The sequence below is a fragment of the Podarcis vaucheri genome (assembly GCF_965113315.1).
Source record: "Podarcis vaucheri genome assembly, chromosome: 11".
Lineage (NCBI taxonomy): Eukaryota > Metazoa > Chordata > Lepidosauria > Squamata > Lacertidae > Podarcis > Podarcis vaucheri.
In genome coordinates, this window is record NC_138749.1 from 33,123,112 (window position 1) to 33,144,107 (window position 20,996).

Sequence of the window (20,996 nt, forward strand, 5' to 3'; positions counted from 1 at the left end):
TGCCAAGGAAACTTCATCACCCTATAAACAATAATTGAGGCTTCCTAATGGCTTTTTGTGCATTTATGAAACAAATGAATGGTCACTTTATTCATGGGTATCATGCCATTTTCATTATTCTCATAGGGAAATAGAAAAAAAAGCCCTTTGCAAAGTACATATAGAGAAGGACCTATTCCGCATTTTACATGGATGCAACTCTTAACATGTGTTTTCTATTGAGGAATATGTTTCACTTCTTGAACATGTGGAAAGTTTGTCATCTGTTCCTTCAGGCACTATTGAAATGTGAATGTCCTGCCATTCTTGCTGCAAATGTTAGCTAATTGTCACCTCTGGGGAAATAGCTGGACATAGTGAGAACTTTAGTTCCAAAACAAATGGGCCAACACTCATAAAACCAAATTCAGAACAAATGTGGCATTTGGCACCATTAATGCAAATAGCCTTGTATGGGCAGAAGCTTTTGATGCTTCTCTTTTTTCCTCTCTTTTTGTATATGTTGCTTTTCAAACAAATTTCGCAGTGGTATAGAAATTTCAAAATGGTGCTTTTTAAAGATTGAGGTACTACAGCCACCACCACCAGCTCTAATTTATTATATTAATAGCATACTACTTTGAGCGCTTTCTCCCTATTTCAACACATCCAGTCTCATGAAAGCGCTAAAATTGCAGGGAATGTCCAGTACTTTATCAGGCGTGATTAGTGTAAGAGCCATTTTTGGCACATTAACACTGCAGTAGAAATAGTAAAATGAAAACACTCCTCTCAAAGAGACAGATTCATCATCTATGAATAACCCCACCAAGTTAAGCTGAATTTGTTGTTTAGTCGTGTCTGACTCTTCGTGACCCCATGGACCAGAGCACGCCAGGCACTCCTGTCTTCCACTTCCTCCCGCAGTTTGGTCAAACTCATGCTGGTAGCTTTGAGAACACTGTCCAACCATCTCTTCCTCTGTCGTCCCCTTCTCCTTGTGCCCTCAATCTTTCCCAACATCAGGGTCTTTTCCAGGGAGTCTTCTCTTCTCATGAAGTGGCCAAAGTATTGGAGCCTCAGCTTCACGATCTGTCCTTCCACTCAGTGGGCACACAGAGCTGATTTCCTTAAGAATGGATTGGTTTGATCTTCTTGCAGTCCATGGGACTCTCAAGAGTCTCCTCCAGCACCATAATTCAGAAGCAACAACTCTTCAGCGATCAGCCTTCTTTATGGTCCAGCTCTCACTTCCATACATCACTAGTGGGAAAACCATAGCTTTATAGGATCTCCTATACACACATATTTTAATCTCTTCCCCTTTTGCCAGGTCTGTCACTCCTGAAATCACCATCAGGTTGACAGAAAGGATAAACAGTCAGTCTGTGAGCACTTAGAAAAGGATGCTGTGATTACTAAGACCCAGCATGGGTTTCTCAAAAACAAGTAATGCTGGATGAATTTCATTTCTTTTTTTTTTGATAGAGTTACAAGCTTGGTGGATCAGGGGAATGCTGTGGACGTAGTGTATCTTGATTTCAGTAAGGATTTTGTCAAAGCCCCCCATTATATTCCTGCAGAGAAGCTGCACCACACTGCACTCCTTTCCAGTTTCTGGAGGGTGATGCTGAGCTACAGCATTTGTTTTTCTTATGTGGCGTAAGGCTTCTGACATCGGCTAAGCATTGCAGGAAGAAACCACGGGGTGGCATATGAAGAGATCCTTGGTGAAATGGGTTGTCACCACTTAATTTGTCATTGTAACTTTATTATGTTGTTTCTTTGGGAAGTGGCTGAGTGAATGTGGGAACATCATCTCCTTTTTCTAATCTAGCCTTGCCCTTTTTGGAAAATCAGCAGAACATCGTAATAAATTTACAAAGCAAAGGTAACATCACTTATTTTGGGTTCAAGTTTCTGGAAACAAATTACTGCTCTATGTAGCTAATAAATATTTTACAGGAACGTTTTTGAAATAAGAGAAGTAAGACTGTTCTGTTCTAGTCAGTGACCCACTTTTACAGGACCTATATTTAGAGAAGTAAATATTAGGAACTAAGCTGGTGGGTCATTATCTCTCTCCTACTAAATGAAAAAATGTACTCTATGCCCAATGATTTATGGGGTTAGGTAGGGGGGAATGGGTCATATGGAGTCACAGATCTAGAATAAATGTGTATTACTGTGACATAAGCAGTTACAACCGAATATTTAGTGAGGTCCATGATTATTATCTGCTGTGAATCCAAATGTTGGTTTACTCATTCATTCAGCTTTACTGGCATAATTTAGACAAGAAAAATCATTTTCCTAATAATGCTTCTGGGCATCAAACAATATAGGAGTTCAGATCTACATCCCATATATGTGAATGCAATGGGGAATCACAGTTATGTTATGACTTTTTTGGCATTGAGTGTTCCAAGTATCTTCTTAGTCGTTTAAAACAAAATTCAAATGTTACCTTTACAAGGCCATTGGACACACAGCCAGCAGTCAGAGTCACAGTTGATCAAATAAACTGTCCTCGGCAGATCCCTTGTTCTTTTCATGGTGTTTACTAGGTTATATAGCAGTGTTAATCCTGCAAGAATGTTATCCTTAGTCACATTATGCTATTTTTAGGCACCCTTTTTTTTGGGGGGGGGATATGAGAATAACTGTTAGAGAACTACCAGCACAGACATTTTTTCAGTACCTATGTTAGATGAGATACCATGTTCTTTTGATAAATGCTTTTTTAAAAGTCAGGCCCAATTTATGCGTGCATATTGAAGGTAGTAAAGTGCTTGTGGGTAATTTCATTACCTCAGTTTCACATGGAAAGCCACATGTAAACAGTCCAGAGTGAGAAAGAATGTTTCATTACTCTCAATTTTAACTTGGCCCCCCTTCATTTCAAATTAAAATGGTGGTAGTATGAAATAAATATAATTTTTCCACCGTGCAATTTTTTAACTTGACAGATTAATCAGGAAATGAGCTGATTTCAAGCCCAGTCCTATACAATATTTGTCAGATGCAAGTTCTCTTGGGAGAATTACACCTAAGCAAGGGTACATAGAATAGTCTTATTCTGCATAAATCTCACACAGTAAAGTTGACAGCAGTGTTTTCCTGAACAACACATGATGAATACATTTTTAAAGTATTATTAACATTTACCATATCCTTGACTCCAGTGAGATATTAACAACAGGTATTCATTGAAGAAAGGATACATTTCTGACTACTTCCTTCCTCTGAGTTCAGCACATAGCCAGCTGTTCAGGATTCTCCATTAACGTTGCCAGTAAAGTGCAACGTGTTTTAGCTTTGAGAAGGCTTACTTGACCTTTCTACTTCAGTCTTCAGCACATATATAAGTAACTGATTGTGCTCACTTGGGCATTCCTAAGTATCAGGATGCTGATGCTCCTGAATGCCATTTTGACTTCTGCCATGTAAGCATTTAGGGAGGAGTTCATTGTAGCACCAAGTTAAAGTCCCTTAGCGGCCCTAGCAGAATGGCTTGCGTGAGAGAAAGTGCAGGAAGCCAGGATATTTGTGGATAGTTGCACAACCAGCCACAAGAACTATGGTATTTAGACTTTGGTTTTTCTGTGACCCTCTTCCTGGAAAATGGACAGTGACAATAATTTGCACAACTGGCTGCACAAGAAGCTTCTGCTAGCGCAATTGTTGCATGGGTTTTCATTTTCTTCCATCATTATTCTCACCCTTGTGCTGGTGGTCAGAGAATGTTGAATCCTGTTTGGGAGATGATTAACCATTGGGAGACATGATGTGGGAGTCTTCACTAACCAATTTGTTCAAGCAGAGGGAGGAATCCATGGGCTGGAGTGATAAACCCGAGTAAAGGTTTGAGACCTGTTATTGAGTTCACTTATCCTTAAAGCTTCATTATCCCAGTAATCCTACCACTTCACTGAAGGATGCATTTTTGTATTTATCTCACCCTACCAGTCCTGTATGCAATGCTGAACTGTAAAGAGTCTTAAAGGATTTTTTTAGGGCAAGATTTAATGCCATATAAAAGATGCTGAGCTCACCAGAACCTCAATTTCCTCATTTTTTAGTGGTGTGTGCAGGCTGCCAGAGTGGAAAGATAGTTTTGGTATAATACCCACATAGAATGTGTGAGAGAGTGGGTGTGCATCTGTGTTCACAGTTTTCTTGCCAAAAAGGGCAAAATTCCTTGATTGAAGGCAGCATAAGAAAACATGTTTTGGCATATTGATATTAGTGAATAAATAATGATTCGGAATAGGATTGTGTGTTTAATGCTAAGAAATACTATGAGATTTCTTTGTTAAGCCAGATCTTAAAACCATAAGCTAGGAACAGTTTATGGAAGAGGGGACTTCCAAGAAAGACACTGCTATTGCCAAGCCTGACACACAGCAAACCTATATAGTTTTGGGGCAAACTCTTCCAAGGTTACATTTTTAGACATGGGATTAAGTTATGGGATCATTCCCATGACTAAAAAAGGCAAGGTGGAAGTATTCATTTAGTAAGGGAGAATAAACATTAACAAATTCCTTGGTTTATCCTGTAACTTAATGATTGTTTAAAATACCAGGTTAAGTTAAGGAGAGCATGCTAGAATCAAGGTCTTTCTTTTGGCAAATCAGTATACCCCTGATTAAAGACACATTCATTAACTGCTTAGGTGGTTAAAGAATTAGGCACTGGCTAAAATAAAGTAATACAGTGTCATGCTTGATCATTGTCAATGCTCGGTTGAGCACAGCGCAGTTAAGAACAAACAAACCGTCAGTTACTTTGTGCCCATACGTATGAAAAGGTCCTCTTTTATATTAGCAACATTTATGTGAATAGCCTTTCCCCCCCTTAATGGGTTTTGATGGTGGTTTTCAGAGTCTGGTCAGGCAGAACTTGCTGTAGAATTCAAGGAGGGACATACCTAATTGTGCAGTTATTGTTTCTTCTTTGGACCCAGCTAGACGGCAAGTTGGATCAAGCTTTGTTACGCTTTCCCATAGTCTTCTCAACTTGGATTGGACCTCTTCCCCTTTGACTCAAGTTATTCTGCATAAGGTTCAGCTTATTTTGTGCAGACTGTGGCAGGCTCGGATAGTCAATATTGAAATTGGGCCTTACTTGATGCCCCTTTGGAATATGCTCACATAGCCAGGGGGGAAATACAGCTATTCCAAACTAATATTGAATAGAAACAAAATAAAAAAATTCCTTCCAGTAGCACACGGAAGCTCATACCAATAACAAACTTAGTTGGTCTCTAAGGTGCTACTGGAAGGAATTTTTTTATTTTGTTTCGAGTACGGCAGGCCAGCACGGCTATCTACCTGTAACTAATATTGAATAGGAACTTGTAAGGTTCTTCCACTCTCAGAACTGTAGTACCTGATGAGTGCGTGGCAAATCAATCTCTCTTGGTGATTTTCAATGGAAATGCAATTTTTGTCTTTGAAAATTGTACTACATGTACTAATAATTGCACAGTATACATGCATGCAGATTCAGAGACAGAACAATCTTAAAAAAATGCTGTCTTTATAGTTTTATAGCTTACTTTTATATATGACACATCTTTCACTTAATCACCATAAGCTGCTACTTCAGGCCACTTTCTCCAGTGCAGTTATACTGACTGCAATTCAGAGTAAGCGGTTTGAGGATTTCAACTATAGTCTAAAAATAAAAGTCTTGGACAGCTGAATATTAACTAAAGCTGCAGAAAGAAATAGCACTGCCATTGTCAACATTTAGTACGTGTGGCATTAATTTAAACTTTCTTAAAAAGGTAAAGGTACCCCTGCCCGAACGGGCCAGTCTTGACAGACTCTGGGGTTTGTGCGCCCATCTCACATCTATTGGCCGGGGGCCAGCGCTGTCCGCAGACACTTCCGGGTCACGTGGCCAGCGTGACAACGCTGCTCTGGCGAGCCAGAGCCGCACACGGAACGCCGTTTACCTTCCCGCTGGTAAGCGGTACCTATTTATCTACTTGCCCCCGGGGGTGCTTTCGAACTGCTAGGTGGGCAGGCGCTGGGACCGAGCAGCGGGAGCGCACCCCGCCGCGGGGATTCGAACCGCCGACCTTTCGATCGGCAAGCCCTAGGCGCTGAGGCTTTAGCCCACAGCGCCACCCGCGTCCCCTTAAACTTTCTTAGAACTGCCCTAAAATATATATTAAGTCTATTGCAACCATTCTGCACAATCCAAAACCATATTAACAGTCATATTGAAAATCTACAGACAACAGATGAGTGAATAATAAAAAAAACAAGGTTATAATGAATTTTAAACAGAAATGGAAGACATAAGAAAGCAGAAGAAATGCTAAATTCTATACCAAGAACCACCACCACCCCTCTGAAAGTGACAGTAAAACATCCCCCCCCCATTTCCCTTGAGATCTAGGGTTACTTCTTTGAATGTTCTACCAGTAATATTATCTGAAAGCAGCTTATCAATAGTATACATAATTGTCCTTATCATAAATGGTCTCTTTAGTAAATAAGGAAGAGATTATTCTTAACCTCTGCTGGTATAAATAACCCCAGACCAAAGTAACCTGTCCCATGTTCAAAAGTGTTCACCTGTGCACTCAATGTCCATCATATTTGTCTTCATATATATATATATATCTCCTGGAATTTCTAAGAAAAATCTTGACATACGTAAGGTAGAAAAGAAGCAATTCTATTAATGGTTCTATGTTCATCTTGCATCTCTTGTACTGTGCATTTTTCCAGTTGTTTCCAGCTGTTTCATTTCCACAAAAATTCTGGCGATATGCAGTATAAATGGTGGCTCGTTCACATCTACTTGTGTGTAAGTGGCCCGGATAAGTGTGAACTGCACATGTGCAAATAGAACTACCCAGATTTGCCAGTATAAGGAGGACAGGTGTGAAAAGCTTTGCATTTCTTGTTTTGGAAAAATAAAATTGAGAGTGCTGACATGGCATAAGATTATAATTTAGACAGAAGTGAGGATATTGCTGAGGTGCTAATTTAAAATATTGGAGGTCAACAAAATATGATTAAAGAGCCAGTGTACCACTGAGCCAGAAGATGCATTAAACTGAAATGAATGAATGACTTTTCTGAGCTTGGAAGAAGCATTTGCAAAGCTGTGATGAAGCCAGAGTGGAGAATGTGAGGATGCTCCCTCTGGCAACATCCACTCTGCACAGATGTTTCTGGTCTCAGCCAACAATTCTGACAGTCTGAAATGGGGCCCTTCAGACAAGAATTGGAACTTGAGAAGATTCTGCTAATTAAAACATTCATCTGCTTTTCCATGCTTTTCTACTGGAATACAGGCAATGCTGTAAACCAGTTCTGTAACTGAATCTAAAAACTCCAATACCAAGACTGACCACCCAACTTGCTTGACTTTAAACTCCTTTCAAGCCAATTGTACAATAAATAAGTTCTTCTTTAGCACTGCCTTCAAGAAACTGAGTTGACTAATAATTTATAGCTTTATACAAGTTTCATGTGTCCTTAAAAAGAAGAAGAAGGGCTTACTGCTGCAAAATCTCTCTTTTCCCCAAATCTCTCTTTTAATTGTTGAAGAGAGGACAAAAAGTGTACTTTGATTAAATGTGTTTGTGTGAAAGACTGAATCAACAGAAAAATGTTCAGCAATATATTCCTTAAACTTTTAAACCACAGCCAAAGATAACAGTGCTTTGACAAGGATACATCAGCTAGGAAACATTGTGAACAGGACTTCAAAAAACACTGACTTTCACTCTGACTTTGGCCAGCCTGCTTACAAATAAGTCTGAGAGGGGAGAATAGAATAAAAAAGTTAATAATTTTTGCATAGCTTGGTTTGTTTAACTTAAGTGTATGTAGTGGTAGCTATGTTTCCCCCCCCACAACTAACTTGCTGACATTGGGCAAATTCCAAATTCCATCTTGCCAGAGGGAGTAAAACTGTTAGCAACTTTCAGGGGTTTCAGTTCTTCCCCAGATGGAGGGACCAGAGATTCATCATTGATATTTGAAGGCTGCATTCATACAGCAATTATTCATTAAATTTGGAAGACTAAACGATGGTTTGGCATAATCATGCCCCTCCTGGCAACTTGACAATATCACTGACAAGTCAGCAGTGGCAGGGTCAGCAAGGTCTATAGTCTAGTGATATAGCTTTTTATCATGTGCAATACCCTGAGTACTACTAGGTAAAAGCTGGAAGGTTATAGAGAGCTATGGCAGGTCAAGAAAATAGTGTAGTCAATAGAAAGCTAAAGCCAAGGACCAAAATTGGCACAGTTGAGAACCAACAGTTCTCAAAAGATCTTCATCCAGTTGAAGCTGATGCTACCCATAAAGGTAAAGGGACCCCTGACCGTTAGGTCCAGTTGCGAATGACTCTGGCATTGTGGTGCTCATCTTGCTTTACTGGCCGAGGAAGTCAGTGTACAGCTTCCAGGTCATGTGGCCAGCATGACTAAGCCGCTTTCTGGTGAACCAGAGCAGTGCACGGAAATGCTGTTTACCTTCCCACTGGAGTGGTACCTATTTATCTACTTGCACTTTGACGTGCTTTTGAACTGCTAGGTTGGCAGGAGCTGGGACCAAGCAATGGGAGCTCACCCCATTGTGGGGATTCGAATTGCTGACCTTCTGATCGGCAAGCCCTAGGCTCTGTGGTTTAACCCACAGCGCCACCCGCGTCCCTCTGATGCTATCCATATAAACTATCTAAACCTTGATCGTTCCGCAATTGCTGACCATTCCTCATCTATGTTGTTGCCCAGCTTAGAAGGACAGGATTATCCTGAAGCATAATTTAGTCTTCCATATCCCCTAAATGAGAGCTGAATGGATACACACCCTTTAGATGGCCTGCATGCCTTTCTGATCTCTTCATCTGGGGAAGAACTGAGACTACTGAAAATTATTGACAACCACCCCTCTCAAGCCAGGTGAGGGAGAGGGAGGGTTGTGTGTGTGGTGGTGGTGGTGGTGGTGGGGGAGATGGTGTCCTCCAACCCTCTATCAGATTGCTAGATTTCCAGTGGTCATACATTTTATAGGGGGAGAGGTTGATCAAAGCAGTGAGAGTCCAAATGGAGAGAATTGCAGTGAATCTGGACCCTAGGTGATGTAATGTGTGCTCTGACAGGAGCAAAAGAAAATGAAAAAAGGTAAAAGAAAAGGTACAGATTCAAGCTCTGTTCATAAGGCAAATACCTATGAGGACTGAAAAACTGATGATCACAGCCAAATTACAAAAACTGTAGCATGAAGAAGGTATTTAATGTAATATTATAGAACTCCATGCTATGCTATACAATACCATTCCATCCACCCAGGGGAACTGTTAGGTTGTGAACAACTGTTCAATGTTTTAGAAGAGAACCTGGTTTTAAAATCATCTAAATATGCTAAATCTGTAGCAGAATCATGTTGGAGCATTGCATCTCTATAAATTGTTTCTTTTGTGTGTATTATATGTTTTAAAGCTTAAGGAGATCAATGCAGACTTGATGTAGGCTGTTGTTGGCTACATGTATATATATGTTTATGTCTTCTCTGGGTGCCTAAAACAGATGCTTTTCATCAGGGTTATTACCTACTATAAATGAATTATACTAAACCAGTAATCTATGTGTTTCCCAGGTGAGAAAAGTAACCCAATGGCCAGAAGTTTTTTAGTCTCATTACTGCCCCACAGTAGAGGGGCCAGTTTTTCAGTTTATAATTTTGAATTGATTGGTTAAATGTTTTGAACTACAGCAGCAGAGAGTTTAACAAACAAATAAAAAGTTTCAGAATTACTGAAGATGGTATTGTTTAGGTAAGGGGGGAAATTATTCCTGAGTTTTTCTCATCATGGTAGTTTGTTTTGCTGCCATTGCTTTCAATAGCCTTGGGGGATTGATTGGTTTACTGCAGTATATGAAGACAACTCCACAGTCTTCTACTTTTCCAAGAAACTACTATCATGGGGTAAAGCAGTTCTGGGAACTTTAGCTGTATTTGGATATGCCTGAATAGATCTCAGGGCAGAGTGAAAATTATAGTCAGTATGAAGGGTTTATAGTCAGTATGAAGGGTTTGGGCTTCCTCCCTTGTATTACAGGCCTCTCAGTTACAATAAAAGCTCTCCAGACTTTCATTTTATTAAAAAATGCTGGAGAGACAAAACTAGAGAAAAGGTCTCTATCTTTCATCTCTGTAATTAAAAAATGGTGTGCCCTAAAATAATCCTGATGTTAAAATAGCTTGTAATACCTTTACTTCAGTTTCATTAGCCCATAAAGCAGGTTGTGTGCAAAGCAAGGGCAGTTAGCCGTGACCTTGGTCAGTTCATTAAAGGAACCTCCAGATAGCAAGTCCTTTTCCCCCACATCCATCTTGCTCTCAATGCAGTCATACCTACCCACTGGCTTCATATCCCGACCAAACATATCTAGATGCTATCATCGCTCACAGAGTCACCCTGGACCTCTTCATAGTCTCCAAGATGTCCCAGATACTGTCAATCTCCTTTCCCTCCATAGCTTCTGATAGAGTGTCTCAAATCTTTCCAGTACCTTGCTATATCCTTCTCCCAGTGAATGCTGTACTGCTACTAGAAGGCCAGGCCCTTCAAACACTGATGCTGAACTATTTGAAGACCTAATTGATTTGTTAATTTTTACTAAGCTGTCTATATTTAAACTCTAAATTTTCTTTTCTAACTTTCTAAGGAAGATTAGTTTATTATAGAACATACTGCAGTGGCATGTAGTTATGTGTGTGATATCATCGATACTTTATTCACCTAATAGTTGACAATTTCCTCTTTTTTCGTAGACTATAGTATCTCTGTTTAAATAAGCACTTTGAAATATTTATTTCGTTTCATTTCATGTTATCACAAAACTTGGGGAGGGACAACTCAGTACAACAAAAACAACAACAACATGGTAGTGAAATATTAGAAGTGTTTAAATAGCTGGATACTAATGGAAGCACATGGGAGCATTTGATCTATTTTTCCTTTCAGTGCATTTGGTTTTACTGTGACAGTTGATGCCCATGTCAAGCCAGTTGCTAAAAATATTATTAAAAGCTCTCTTTCTTTGCAGATCCAGTGCATGAAGTTTGGGATTTATTTGGTTATCATGAAATAGACGAGCCCCCTACAGATACTGATTCAACACAAGATGAACCCTGCACAGCAACGCCGGATGAGGAATCTGCAGAACTTTTAATTTTGGACCCTTTATTCTACCCAGAAATATACAATCTTGGAGAAGATGATGACGAAGAAGACTGCGAGAATACTACTGATGTCACAACTCCACCGGCTTTGCAGTTTATCAATGGAAAGCAACAGGTGACTACAGCACCTAAAGATAGAAATGCGGAAGAAGCAAGGAGTGACCAGATTGAAAGCTTACCACATTCCAAAAACGTAACGTTTTCACACATCAATGATACTAACATAGTGTCTGAAAATGAGATCTCTGCCACAATGCAGGCAAATGAATCTGCTGAAATTATAGGAGAAGCCACTACGCAGAAGCTAACAGCAGAATCTATCATGACGGAACTGGCCTTTAGTGGCGATTCTGAAGTTTCTACTATAGATACAATCCTTGAAATAACATCTCTACATGGCCAGCCTTTATCAGACACTACAGAGAAATCAACACAAATTGAAACAGGTTTTCATCAAATCTTAAGCAAACATCCTGGCATTTTCTCTGTAATTAATACAAAATATTCAGGCGCTTCTACTACCATGCCTGAGTCAAACAGTTACAGCTTTTCACACTCAGTAAAAACACCTCCAAAAGAAGCTTCTGAAAGGTTTTCTACTACAATGTTTGCTCCAACATTTGCTTCCATAATCATAGAAGACAGCACAGCACTTGAAAATGTTCTACAAGATGAATATAAATCAACAGTTAGACCAGATGCACTTCTTACTGCTGAAAGTTCAATAGAAACAACCAGAAGTCCTAGTTTGTTGAATATACCAGAAGGCTCTGGAGATGTTCAACAAGAGAATGCTAAACCTACGACCGCGGTAATAAAAATGACAGGAACAAAAAAAAATCCTGTTCAGGATATTTCCTCAGATCTTGGCAGACACAGCCCTACAAAAAGCAGCCCTAGTGCTTCACAGCCTCCTGCATCTTTGTATATAGACATGAATTCTACACTTGAACAGAGTTCTGTAGAAGCTCTTACTACCCAAACTATTCCTAAATTGATTTTGAACTCTACCAAAAATGCCGAAGAAGTGAGGGATGATAAGGACGAGAATAAGAGCACCATTTCCTCAACCAAGGAGTATTCAACTACTGTTAAAGCAGAAAAGCTGCTGTTTAGTAATGATAGCGTCAGATCTGTGAGCCAAGAATCCATAACTCTCACTAAATCAGTATCAGTGACAGATGCCTCACCTCTCAAAACTAAAGAGGCCACAGAGAAGATAATTCCTGTAGATGAAGAATCTGGGGATGGATCCACAGATGTTTGGAGGAAACCTGGCATGGACATTCTTTTGGGGGGTCCCACCAGCAAAGTGGTAAGTACTGACTCCCCATTTATTGACCCAGGTACTGAAAAAATAGATGTTATCAGTATAGCTACTACATTGAGTTCATTACTATTGAGATCTCAACCTGGAAGCACAGACACACAAGTGAAGGAGCTAGACACTCTTAACACAGATTCATCACCTTTGGAATATGCAATTATTATTGATCCCACAATGCAAGTGTTAAGTACTGAATCAGACAGAAAGGCCATGGAAACTAAAGCTGACGTGCAAGTATCAGAGGATATAACTGATAACCAAGGACCTGTAAAACATGAATTGGATGCAGTCACGCAATTGCCATTTAGTGAAAAGTCTATTCTGGAATCCAATGAAGAGATAACATCTTCTACAGTGACTGAAAAGAAAATTGACTTGTTTGAGACATCTGGTGTGGCATCATCTGTAGAGTCAACTGGAAGTGGAAGCACTACAATCCTTTCTGTCAGCATTCCTACACTATTGAAAGATAACATTATTCTGCAAGAAAGAGGTTCTGAGTTTTTAATAAACGAAACAATGGAATCTGCCAAACCAGAAAGCACTGGACAGTTTTCTCCAAACATTTCTGCTGAGATAATTGACCTGGTGGATGTGGGCTCTGGAGAGGAATCAGGAGATAACAGAAGTAGTGTAGTACTTGTGACTCGTGGTCCTACAGAAAGAATAATAAATACTAAATTTCCATTGATTGAACAAGGTTCTGGAGACATAGATTCTTTTACAGAACCTCCTATAAAAACAACAAATGAAAACAAAGGTAGCAGCGTGACATCTAGATATATGCTGTTTACTGATGCACCTGCAAAGTTAGACACACATAGTCATCACACCACCACATTCACTTCAGTGAATGCAGGAATTACAAACACTGAAGGAGAAACACCAGCTGAATCGGAAACAATAGCTTTTACTACAATCCCTCCTTTAGAAGATGAAATGAATTCTGATGAAGAACATGCTGCTGAAACATCAGATGAAATGGTACAGACCTTTGGAGTGGCAACACAAGAATCTTTCATTAAAAGTAAAGAACCTTTAACTGGACAGACAGGAATTTCAACTGTTTCTACATTTATCCCATACATAGAAGAAATAAAAACTGATGTCACACCTGGAACTGAATTTGTGCAAAAGAATCTCTCTTCACATGATAACATCCTCACGATTGAGTCTGAAACATTTCTAGATGAACCTGTAAGCCCTTCACCAGCAGCTGAAGAGAAAGAACAGTTGGCGCAAAATGCTTACCCAACTGAGGACAGCCACAAGCTTTCCTCCATGTCTACAGGGTACAAGCCAGTAAAAAAGGCAACCAGTAATGCTCCATTTTTTTCAGAACAAGGTTCAGGAGATGCAATCTTTACTGTTCCATCTACTACTGTGCCTATTAGTTCTGCTATATTAAATGTCAGTGCAAGCACATTAAGTCTTGACATTCTTCATCCTAGAAGTTCAGAAGCAAGTACTTCAGAGGAAAAAATAAAAGGATCTGATACATATCCCACTGAAAAATATGAGGATTTCAGCAATGTTAATAAATATCCATATACTATAGCAGTAGAGTTGCTTGCAGGAAGAGACAAAATAGCCACTAGTGCATCTACCTTAGATACTAGGGTCATTGGCACAGAAGTACCTACTATAAAGCAACTCATTCTTGTAAATTCTCAAAACCTAGAAAATAGCTATCAGGAGAAGGAAAATACAACATTATCCACATCGGTAGCTACTGATGGAATTTCAGAGGAAGCTTCTCACGTGGTGATGTATGAAGACACAACTCCTGTTCCTGAATCTGTTCCTGGAAGGCCTACTCTTGGAATTGCTAAAGAACCTAAACCCACCTCGAAACCTGAAATGATGAGAATAGCAATTCACGAAGGATCTGGAGAAGGTTCTGGTTGGCGGGACACCATGGAAAAATATCCTGAATCACCTACCCAGTTGCCAAAAATAGTAACACCATCATCTCATACACCTGGCAAAAATAATTCAAAAGTTGTGGACCTTGCTGAAGCAGTGAATGGATCTGAAATAGAATTAGTATCATCACCCACCCACGGAGAAGAAAAACAAATGCTACCAACCTCGGATAGTGACTTTTCAGAGACATTTGCAGATGAAAGTTCCACAAACAGCATAAAAGACTTTGAGGAACTTATCCCACTGCCTGGTGACAAAAGGAATTATTCGGGGGATATTTCCAGCTTCATTGATGTAGGGCATGGAATAATATCTGATGAAACAACAATTATAGACGCTGATGACTTGAAATCAAATATTGAAGACATAGGTGGACAAAGAACTGTGGGCTCTGAGAGACCCTTGATGTATAGCATTTATACTTCTGTAACAGAAATTCAGACTGCCACACCTACAATTACTTTAGCTGTTGAAAAATCAGATGGCTTTGGAGATGGTCAAGGGAGTTCTGTAACCAGTAAGTTCATATTCAGCAAGCCCATGATATCTGATCTGACACCAACATCAGATGATGTGGGCTCAGGAGATGCCACACCTTTCACAACAGAAACGGGTGTTACTCAAGAGCTGCCCAAAATAGCTGCATTGCTTCCAACTATGCCACTTCTTGTTAGATCTACCACGTCATCGCCAACCAGCTCCAAAACTGATGAAAAGGACAAAGAATTAGAGCTGGAAACTAAACATACAGATTCCAAAAATACAATAGAAGACAACGCTGAATTACAAACATTGTCAGACAACCAAGCAATAGCTGATGAAAGTGAAATTGCTTCTACCGCAGACTCTTCAGGAAAAGGAGAAGTAGATATGGATGAAAAGAAACTCGTGGCTCCTACGCCACCATACCTACCCATTGAGCCATGGCAATCTTTGACAACACACAAATCTGAAGAAAGCACAGTTACTGTACAACTTGCTTCTCAAAGTGTAACGAAGTCTGAAGAAACAACCCAAGAGGTCTACAAAGGAATGAAGGAAACGGAAGCCACAAAATCCATAGAAACAGATCCAGAAAAAATACATTCTGCAACTCAAACTCCAAAGTTGCCCGTGACTGTCTATTTACTCAATGGAGCTTCTGAGTATCCTGAAGACATAATGCCAAGTACTTCATCATCAGTTGACAATGACAAGCATGATTTGTCACCAGTACAAACCTTTAGAGAAGCTAGTGCTGACATCACAGCAACTTACAAACCTGCCCTGAAAGAGTCTTCAGGAAGCACCGAGTTCCCATTAGCATCTTCTCCCAAACTGGTATCAGAAAGCAAGACCACTGAATCTGTGCCTAGTTCTGTAACAGAAATGAAGGAAAAGCCAGGAAGTTCAACAAAAGTGATTATTGTCGAAGGAACCATTGCTCCTGGAGAGTCTCTTTCAAAAGAAGCTAAGCCAACAACATTTATAGTTCCAGGAACTGACATTTTAGAATCTAGTTCAGAAGAAGAAACTTCTCATGAGAAGGAGCTAAATCAGTTAGATGAAAATAGTGCTGATGGAGACTTACCATGGATACGCACCACACCGTCTCCCATTCCACATGAAAGTAAAACAGGTGGAGTATTTGGGACTGATGGTGAAGCCGATGTTTGGCCAATTTCATCCCCTCCATCAGTCGACACAACTGTGGAAACCCAGACTGCATTGGATGGGCAGAAGAAGCCAACGACTGTTTCCTCTAATGCTGCAACAAAAAACCCAGGCTCTGAAAACACTCCCGAATATATTAAGCAGGCAAGAACCACAGGGGGCATAAACAGCATTGAACTTGTAACACCACCACTTTTGCTTCTGGATGTAACTAATGGATCAGATTTCCTGATTGGCACAGGTGGGGGTTCAGTCGAAGGCACAGCAGTTCAGATACCAGGTAAGAGTTAAATTTTCCACTACTGAAATGTTCTTCACTCACATGAAAATATTGGCCTGATGATACAATATAGTAAACTCTGAAGATACTACTGTTAGGTCTCACAATGCATTTTTCATCAATCTTTGCAATCTCAACCTTTTTTGAGCACACAGACACATTTACAAATGTAATAGGCGAATTGGATCTTTTGTGGGTATGGCTGGCAGAAATGCCTTTCCCCTCATCAATTACTTTTGGCTGTATCTAGGCTTGGCAGATTCACATGTAACATGTGCCCATTCATTGTCCAGCAACAGTGAAGGCTGATTGCATGAAGAAAAGACATATTGTGTGAGAGAGCCATGAAACTTTGGGTTACATGGGGAAATAATTTTGGAATATTTACAGAATAACAAGTCTTTTTATGTTAACAGATATTCTAAGGTTATTAGACTTTGATATGTCATAATAATGCAGATATATTTGTCTTCAGCCAGATATACCTATGTGCAAAAGGGGGCTACAAAATGAGTCTTACTAATAGTAATTTTGACTGGATTCACAATTTTATCCCAATCCTGGAATGAAAGAAAATCACACCTGACTAAAGAGGTGGATAGCAATTATCTCCCTGCCCCATTGAATCTGCATCAGTTCTCTTATTTTACTCTTTCGTACATGGGGTACGGTGGGATTCAGGCTGAAATCCTATACCCACTTATAGAGGCATAAGCCCCACCCAATGAGGCTTCTGAATAGGCATCTATAGGATTTGCTGTTGGTGTGGGTTTCTGCATTTGGAACAACTGCTTTACATGTGATAAGCTCCCACTGTTGAGGGAACATGACAAATGGATGATTTCCTAGTACTCTTGGTGGCACTTTTGGTATGGCTGTGATAAATTACACTATTGGTCTCAAGTTCTTTTTAAAGTTTGTGGTTGTTTTGTTTTTAAAATGTAAGGATGAGTCCTTGACATTAGTGGAGATCTCCCATTGTCAACCATGACAGGAAGCATTACGAATAGTGCTAGACAGATAAATTTGAAGATTTAGGATTTTTTTATTTGTGATTAAATCATTAAAGGAGGCACTCTGGGGGCATGATCTGTTCCTTTATGACAGGACAGATTTACACCTTCTTAATGTGTTTATGATCAAATATAAATATGATTCCCTGTTGATTGATGCTGCTTTCATGTCATAAAGATGTTTTATGTGTGACAGTGACTTGCCATGGAGGTTCTGTATATTGGTAGCTTACATGTGTAAAAGATTATAGTCTTAAACATTCCCCGAAGTCTTCCCATGGCAAGGCTATAGATATGATTGAAAATGGCTGTAGTAGTTCCACTAAGCACTTTTATGTAGCATAAGTAATCATACCTGATGCTATCTTGATATAATGCATATGAGGAACTGGTCCAAATAGCACATGCAGAACCAAAATTGGTTCATTGCATACTATTTTACATAATATAAGAGCCTTATATATTTGTAATCTTATGTGAAATAATGTATAAACATGCATATTGGTTTGGCCTCTTATTCAGTTAGTACTTCAATAACCATATAAAGAAACAAAATGAGACTATGGCTTGATGGAAAGTAAACAATATCCAGAATGACAAACAAGAAGTGTGGTATAAGAATGCATGTTCTGTGTACCCAATCATTCCACATAAACTAACCCCGTTCAGATAAATGCATATTTCACTCACTGTGCACATATGTTTTAACTGTTTTCGGCTATAATTAATTGTCATGTCATGCCAACTAAATCCTCAGTAGAATATTGCAGTTGCCAAAAATAATACAAAATGTCATTTGAAGAAAATGAAATATTTCTGAAAGTAAATTGTTTTCACCAGCGAGTAAGGATTGCATTGCCAACATGGATGATGGCTGATTTACTATTACTGCTGCATATTATGATGAATTGCTTTTGGTTTCTGTCTAATCTGCAACTATAGCAAATCTGACCAGCTGAAAAGTAGGAAATGTCTTTCTGCTGAAAGAGAGTCAGCACCCAACAAGCAATTTTAGCAAAATATAGCAATTTTCCATGAACTCACTTTACAGGCCAAGAGCCATGCAAGAGTAATCCATGCTGGCATGGGGGAACTTGTTATCCACGTGACACTTTCTACATCTGCACTTGTATGCCGGGTTTCAGTGGTGACCAGTGTGAAGTAGGTAAGAAGCAAAGTCTTTGTTGGTATTTGATTATCTGATTATTCAATGTGCAAAACAGGGCATGGTATTGCAGTACCAGAAGACTCAGACTGATGTAAGCAAGCAAGACGAACTCTTGCTTGCTTACCAACTTTGTCCATTTTCGGTCCAATCCGCAAACGCAGTTTGTGTATGGGAGTAAATTTTCATGTGCCAATCTACTGTGCTGAGTGGACAAAAGCCAACGGGAAGGTGGGAATTTGTATCCAGTACACCAGCAAAATGTGCCTTATTCCGTATGCTTTCTTATGTGGTAGTTTGTGTACAAACTTGAACACCAGGCAGCAAATCTCTGTGAGATCTACTAGGATGATCAGCTGCAATTTATACACATGCAAAACCTGTAGAAATATTTATGAATGGCAATATCTGGTGTTTATAAATGGATGAGGAAGAATAACTGCCTCAAATGTTTGAATGCTGCTAATAGCCTGTTGAAAGTTTCTTCCAGTTCAGATTTCAGATTAGTAGCACATTGGAGGTAAGACCGCTACATGTGCTAAAGAGAAGTTAAAAAGAAACTGAGTGGCAGAAGTATGAGCATATTCACTGAATGAATTAATGAATTTGCTTTTTTATTTATTTATTTGATCGATTCATTAGGCCAGTCACATTGCATGAAGACAAAAACAGTTGTGGTAATGGCAAGACTCTTTGTGATGATGGACTCTGTAAACAGTTAGCCTACTGTTCTTGGATTAGCCAATTTTTCTGGGATTCCTATGTTTGTATCCAATGAAGTTGTCCCAAATGTACAAGGAATTCTGGTTGTGCAATGGAACTTCTCCTCCCTCTCCTCTTGCTGCATGTGCCCTCAATCTGTTTTGGAGGGTTGGAGCAACCCCAATAATATATTGGGCGACACAGGACCACCTTCACCGGACACAACCCCTACTGTTTGGAGTTTTTATGACCACCAGGAGAGATGGTTTTTATGACCACCAGGAGATGAAAGGGCAAGGACAGTAGGAACAGATGCCAGTGTCTACCGAAGTAATGTGAAATGCAGCCATTGCAGCCTAATAGGAGTTCAGTCTTCCATGGTCCCAAGTTAGAATAAGTTGGATACATCACAAAGGTATTCTGAGGGTTTAAAAAGAGAGAGAGAGAATCGTTCAGCCCCATTGTTCAGCCCCGACACTGAGATCCAGCTCCAAGGGCCTCCTGGCGGTTCCCTCCCTGCGAGAAGTGAGGCTACAGGGAACCAGGCAGAGGGCCTTCTTGGTAGTGGCACCCACCCTGTGGAACGCCCTCCCATCAGATATCAAGGAAATAAACAACTATCTGACGTTTAGAAGACATCTGAAGTCAGTCCTCTTTAGGGAAGTTTTTAATGACTGATGTTTTATCGTGTTTTTAATATTCTGTTTGGAGCTGCCCAGCCAGATGAGTAAAGTAAATTACTACTACTACCACCACCACCACTACTACTATTACTACTACAAGTTCTGAGAGGTAGAAACTGATGATGCAGGTTACAGACCCAGTGGTCATGCAGAGTGTGTGTATATTTTGTACTTTCTTTTACATTGCAAGTGAGGACAATACCTCATTCTAAATATTTGTTTCATTTTCTTGGACAGACATTGATGAATGTCAATCCAGCCCTTGCAGAAATGGAGCCACATGCATTGATGGCATCAATACGTTTACTTGCCTTTGTCTTCCAAGCTATGTTGGGGCTCTTTGCGAAAAAGGTGAGTTCAGTTTGAAATTTATAGTTAACTCCACTGTGCTTACAATGGAATCAAATATGCAAATTTGCTAACAAATCAGGCCTCTATTGGGAGGGTGGTGGCAATTAATGGATAATTATTTGTCTTTGCTTTTATTTTCTTTTGCTTGTGTTGCTTTGCTTTCTTTCTCCTTCCTGCTGAAAATAGTCATAACTGGGGGGCGGGGGTGGGAATTGCTGTAGTCTCTTTTACCAAGGTAGAAAATTAATCCTCTCGGCTTGATTTTAGTTTGTCATCTTATGTTTCCAACATTTGACTTCAAGAGTGATGTTTAAAAAATGAAGTTTTAAGTTTGGGATATGGTTCTTTAATCTGTGTTCTTTAATCTGTCCCTGGACGATGCTATTCCAGATTCCAGAAAGGTAACTGCATTAGTCTGCTACAGAAAATACAAAAAAGAATTTATTGTTACATAACTTTGTGGACCAAAGCCTCTTCATCAGATAAATCTTATCCTCAGTTGGCAAGTCTCTTCTTCTCTGTGTGTGTTTACACAGGTGTAGAGGTTTTTTTTGGGGGAAGGGGAGACTCCTGTGGGTGCCCAGATATTGTTGGATTACAACTCCCATAATCCCTGCAATCCTGCACCCACTTTGTTGGGTAATAAACATACTGAATTCTATGGGCCTTTAAATGCATGTATAGAATTG

At 39.7% G+C, this 20,996-nt stretch overlaps 1 protein-coding gene across 3 annotated transcripts in view; it reads left to right on the forward strand.

The window, feature by feature from the left end:
- Window positions 1-20,996, forward strand: part of VCAN (versican) — a 136,266-nt gene that overhangs the window by 67,827 nt on the left and 47,443 nt on the right. For all 3 annotated transcript variants that reach the window (XM_082191831.1, XM_082191833.1, XM_082191832.1), the window contains exons 8-10: window positions 11,072-16,393; window positions 18,458-18,571; window positions 20,194-20,307. In XM_082191831.1, the coding sequence (XP_082047957.1) occupies window positions 11,072-16,393; window positions 18,458-18,571; window positions 20,194-20,307 (5,550 nt within the window). The remainder of the gene's footprint in view (window positions 1-11,071; window positions 16,394-18,457; window positions 18,572-20,193; window positions 20,308-20,996) is intronic.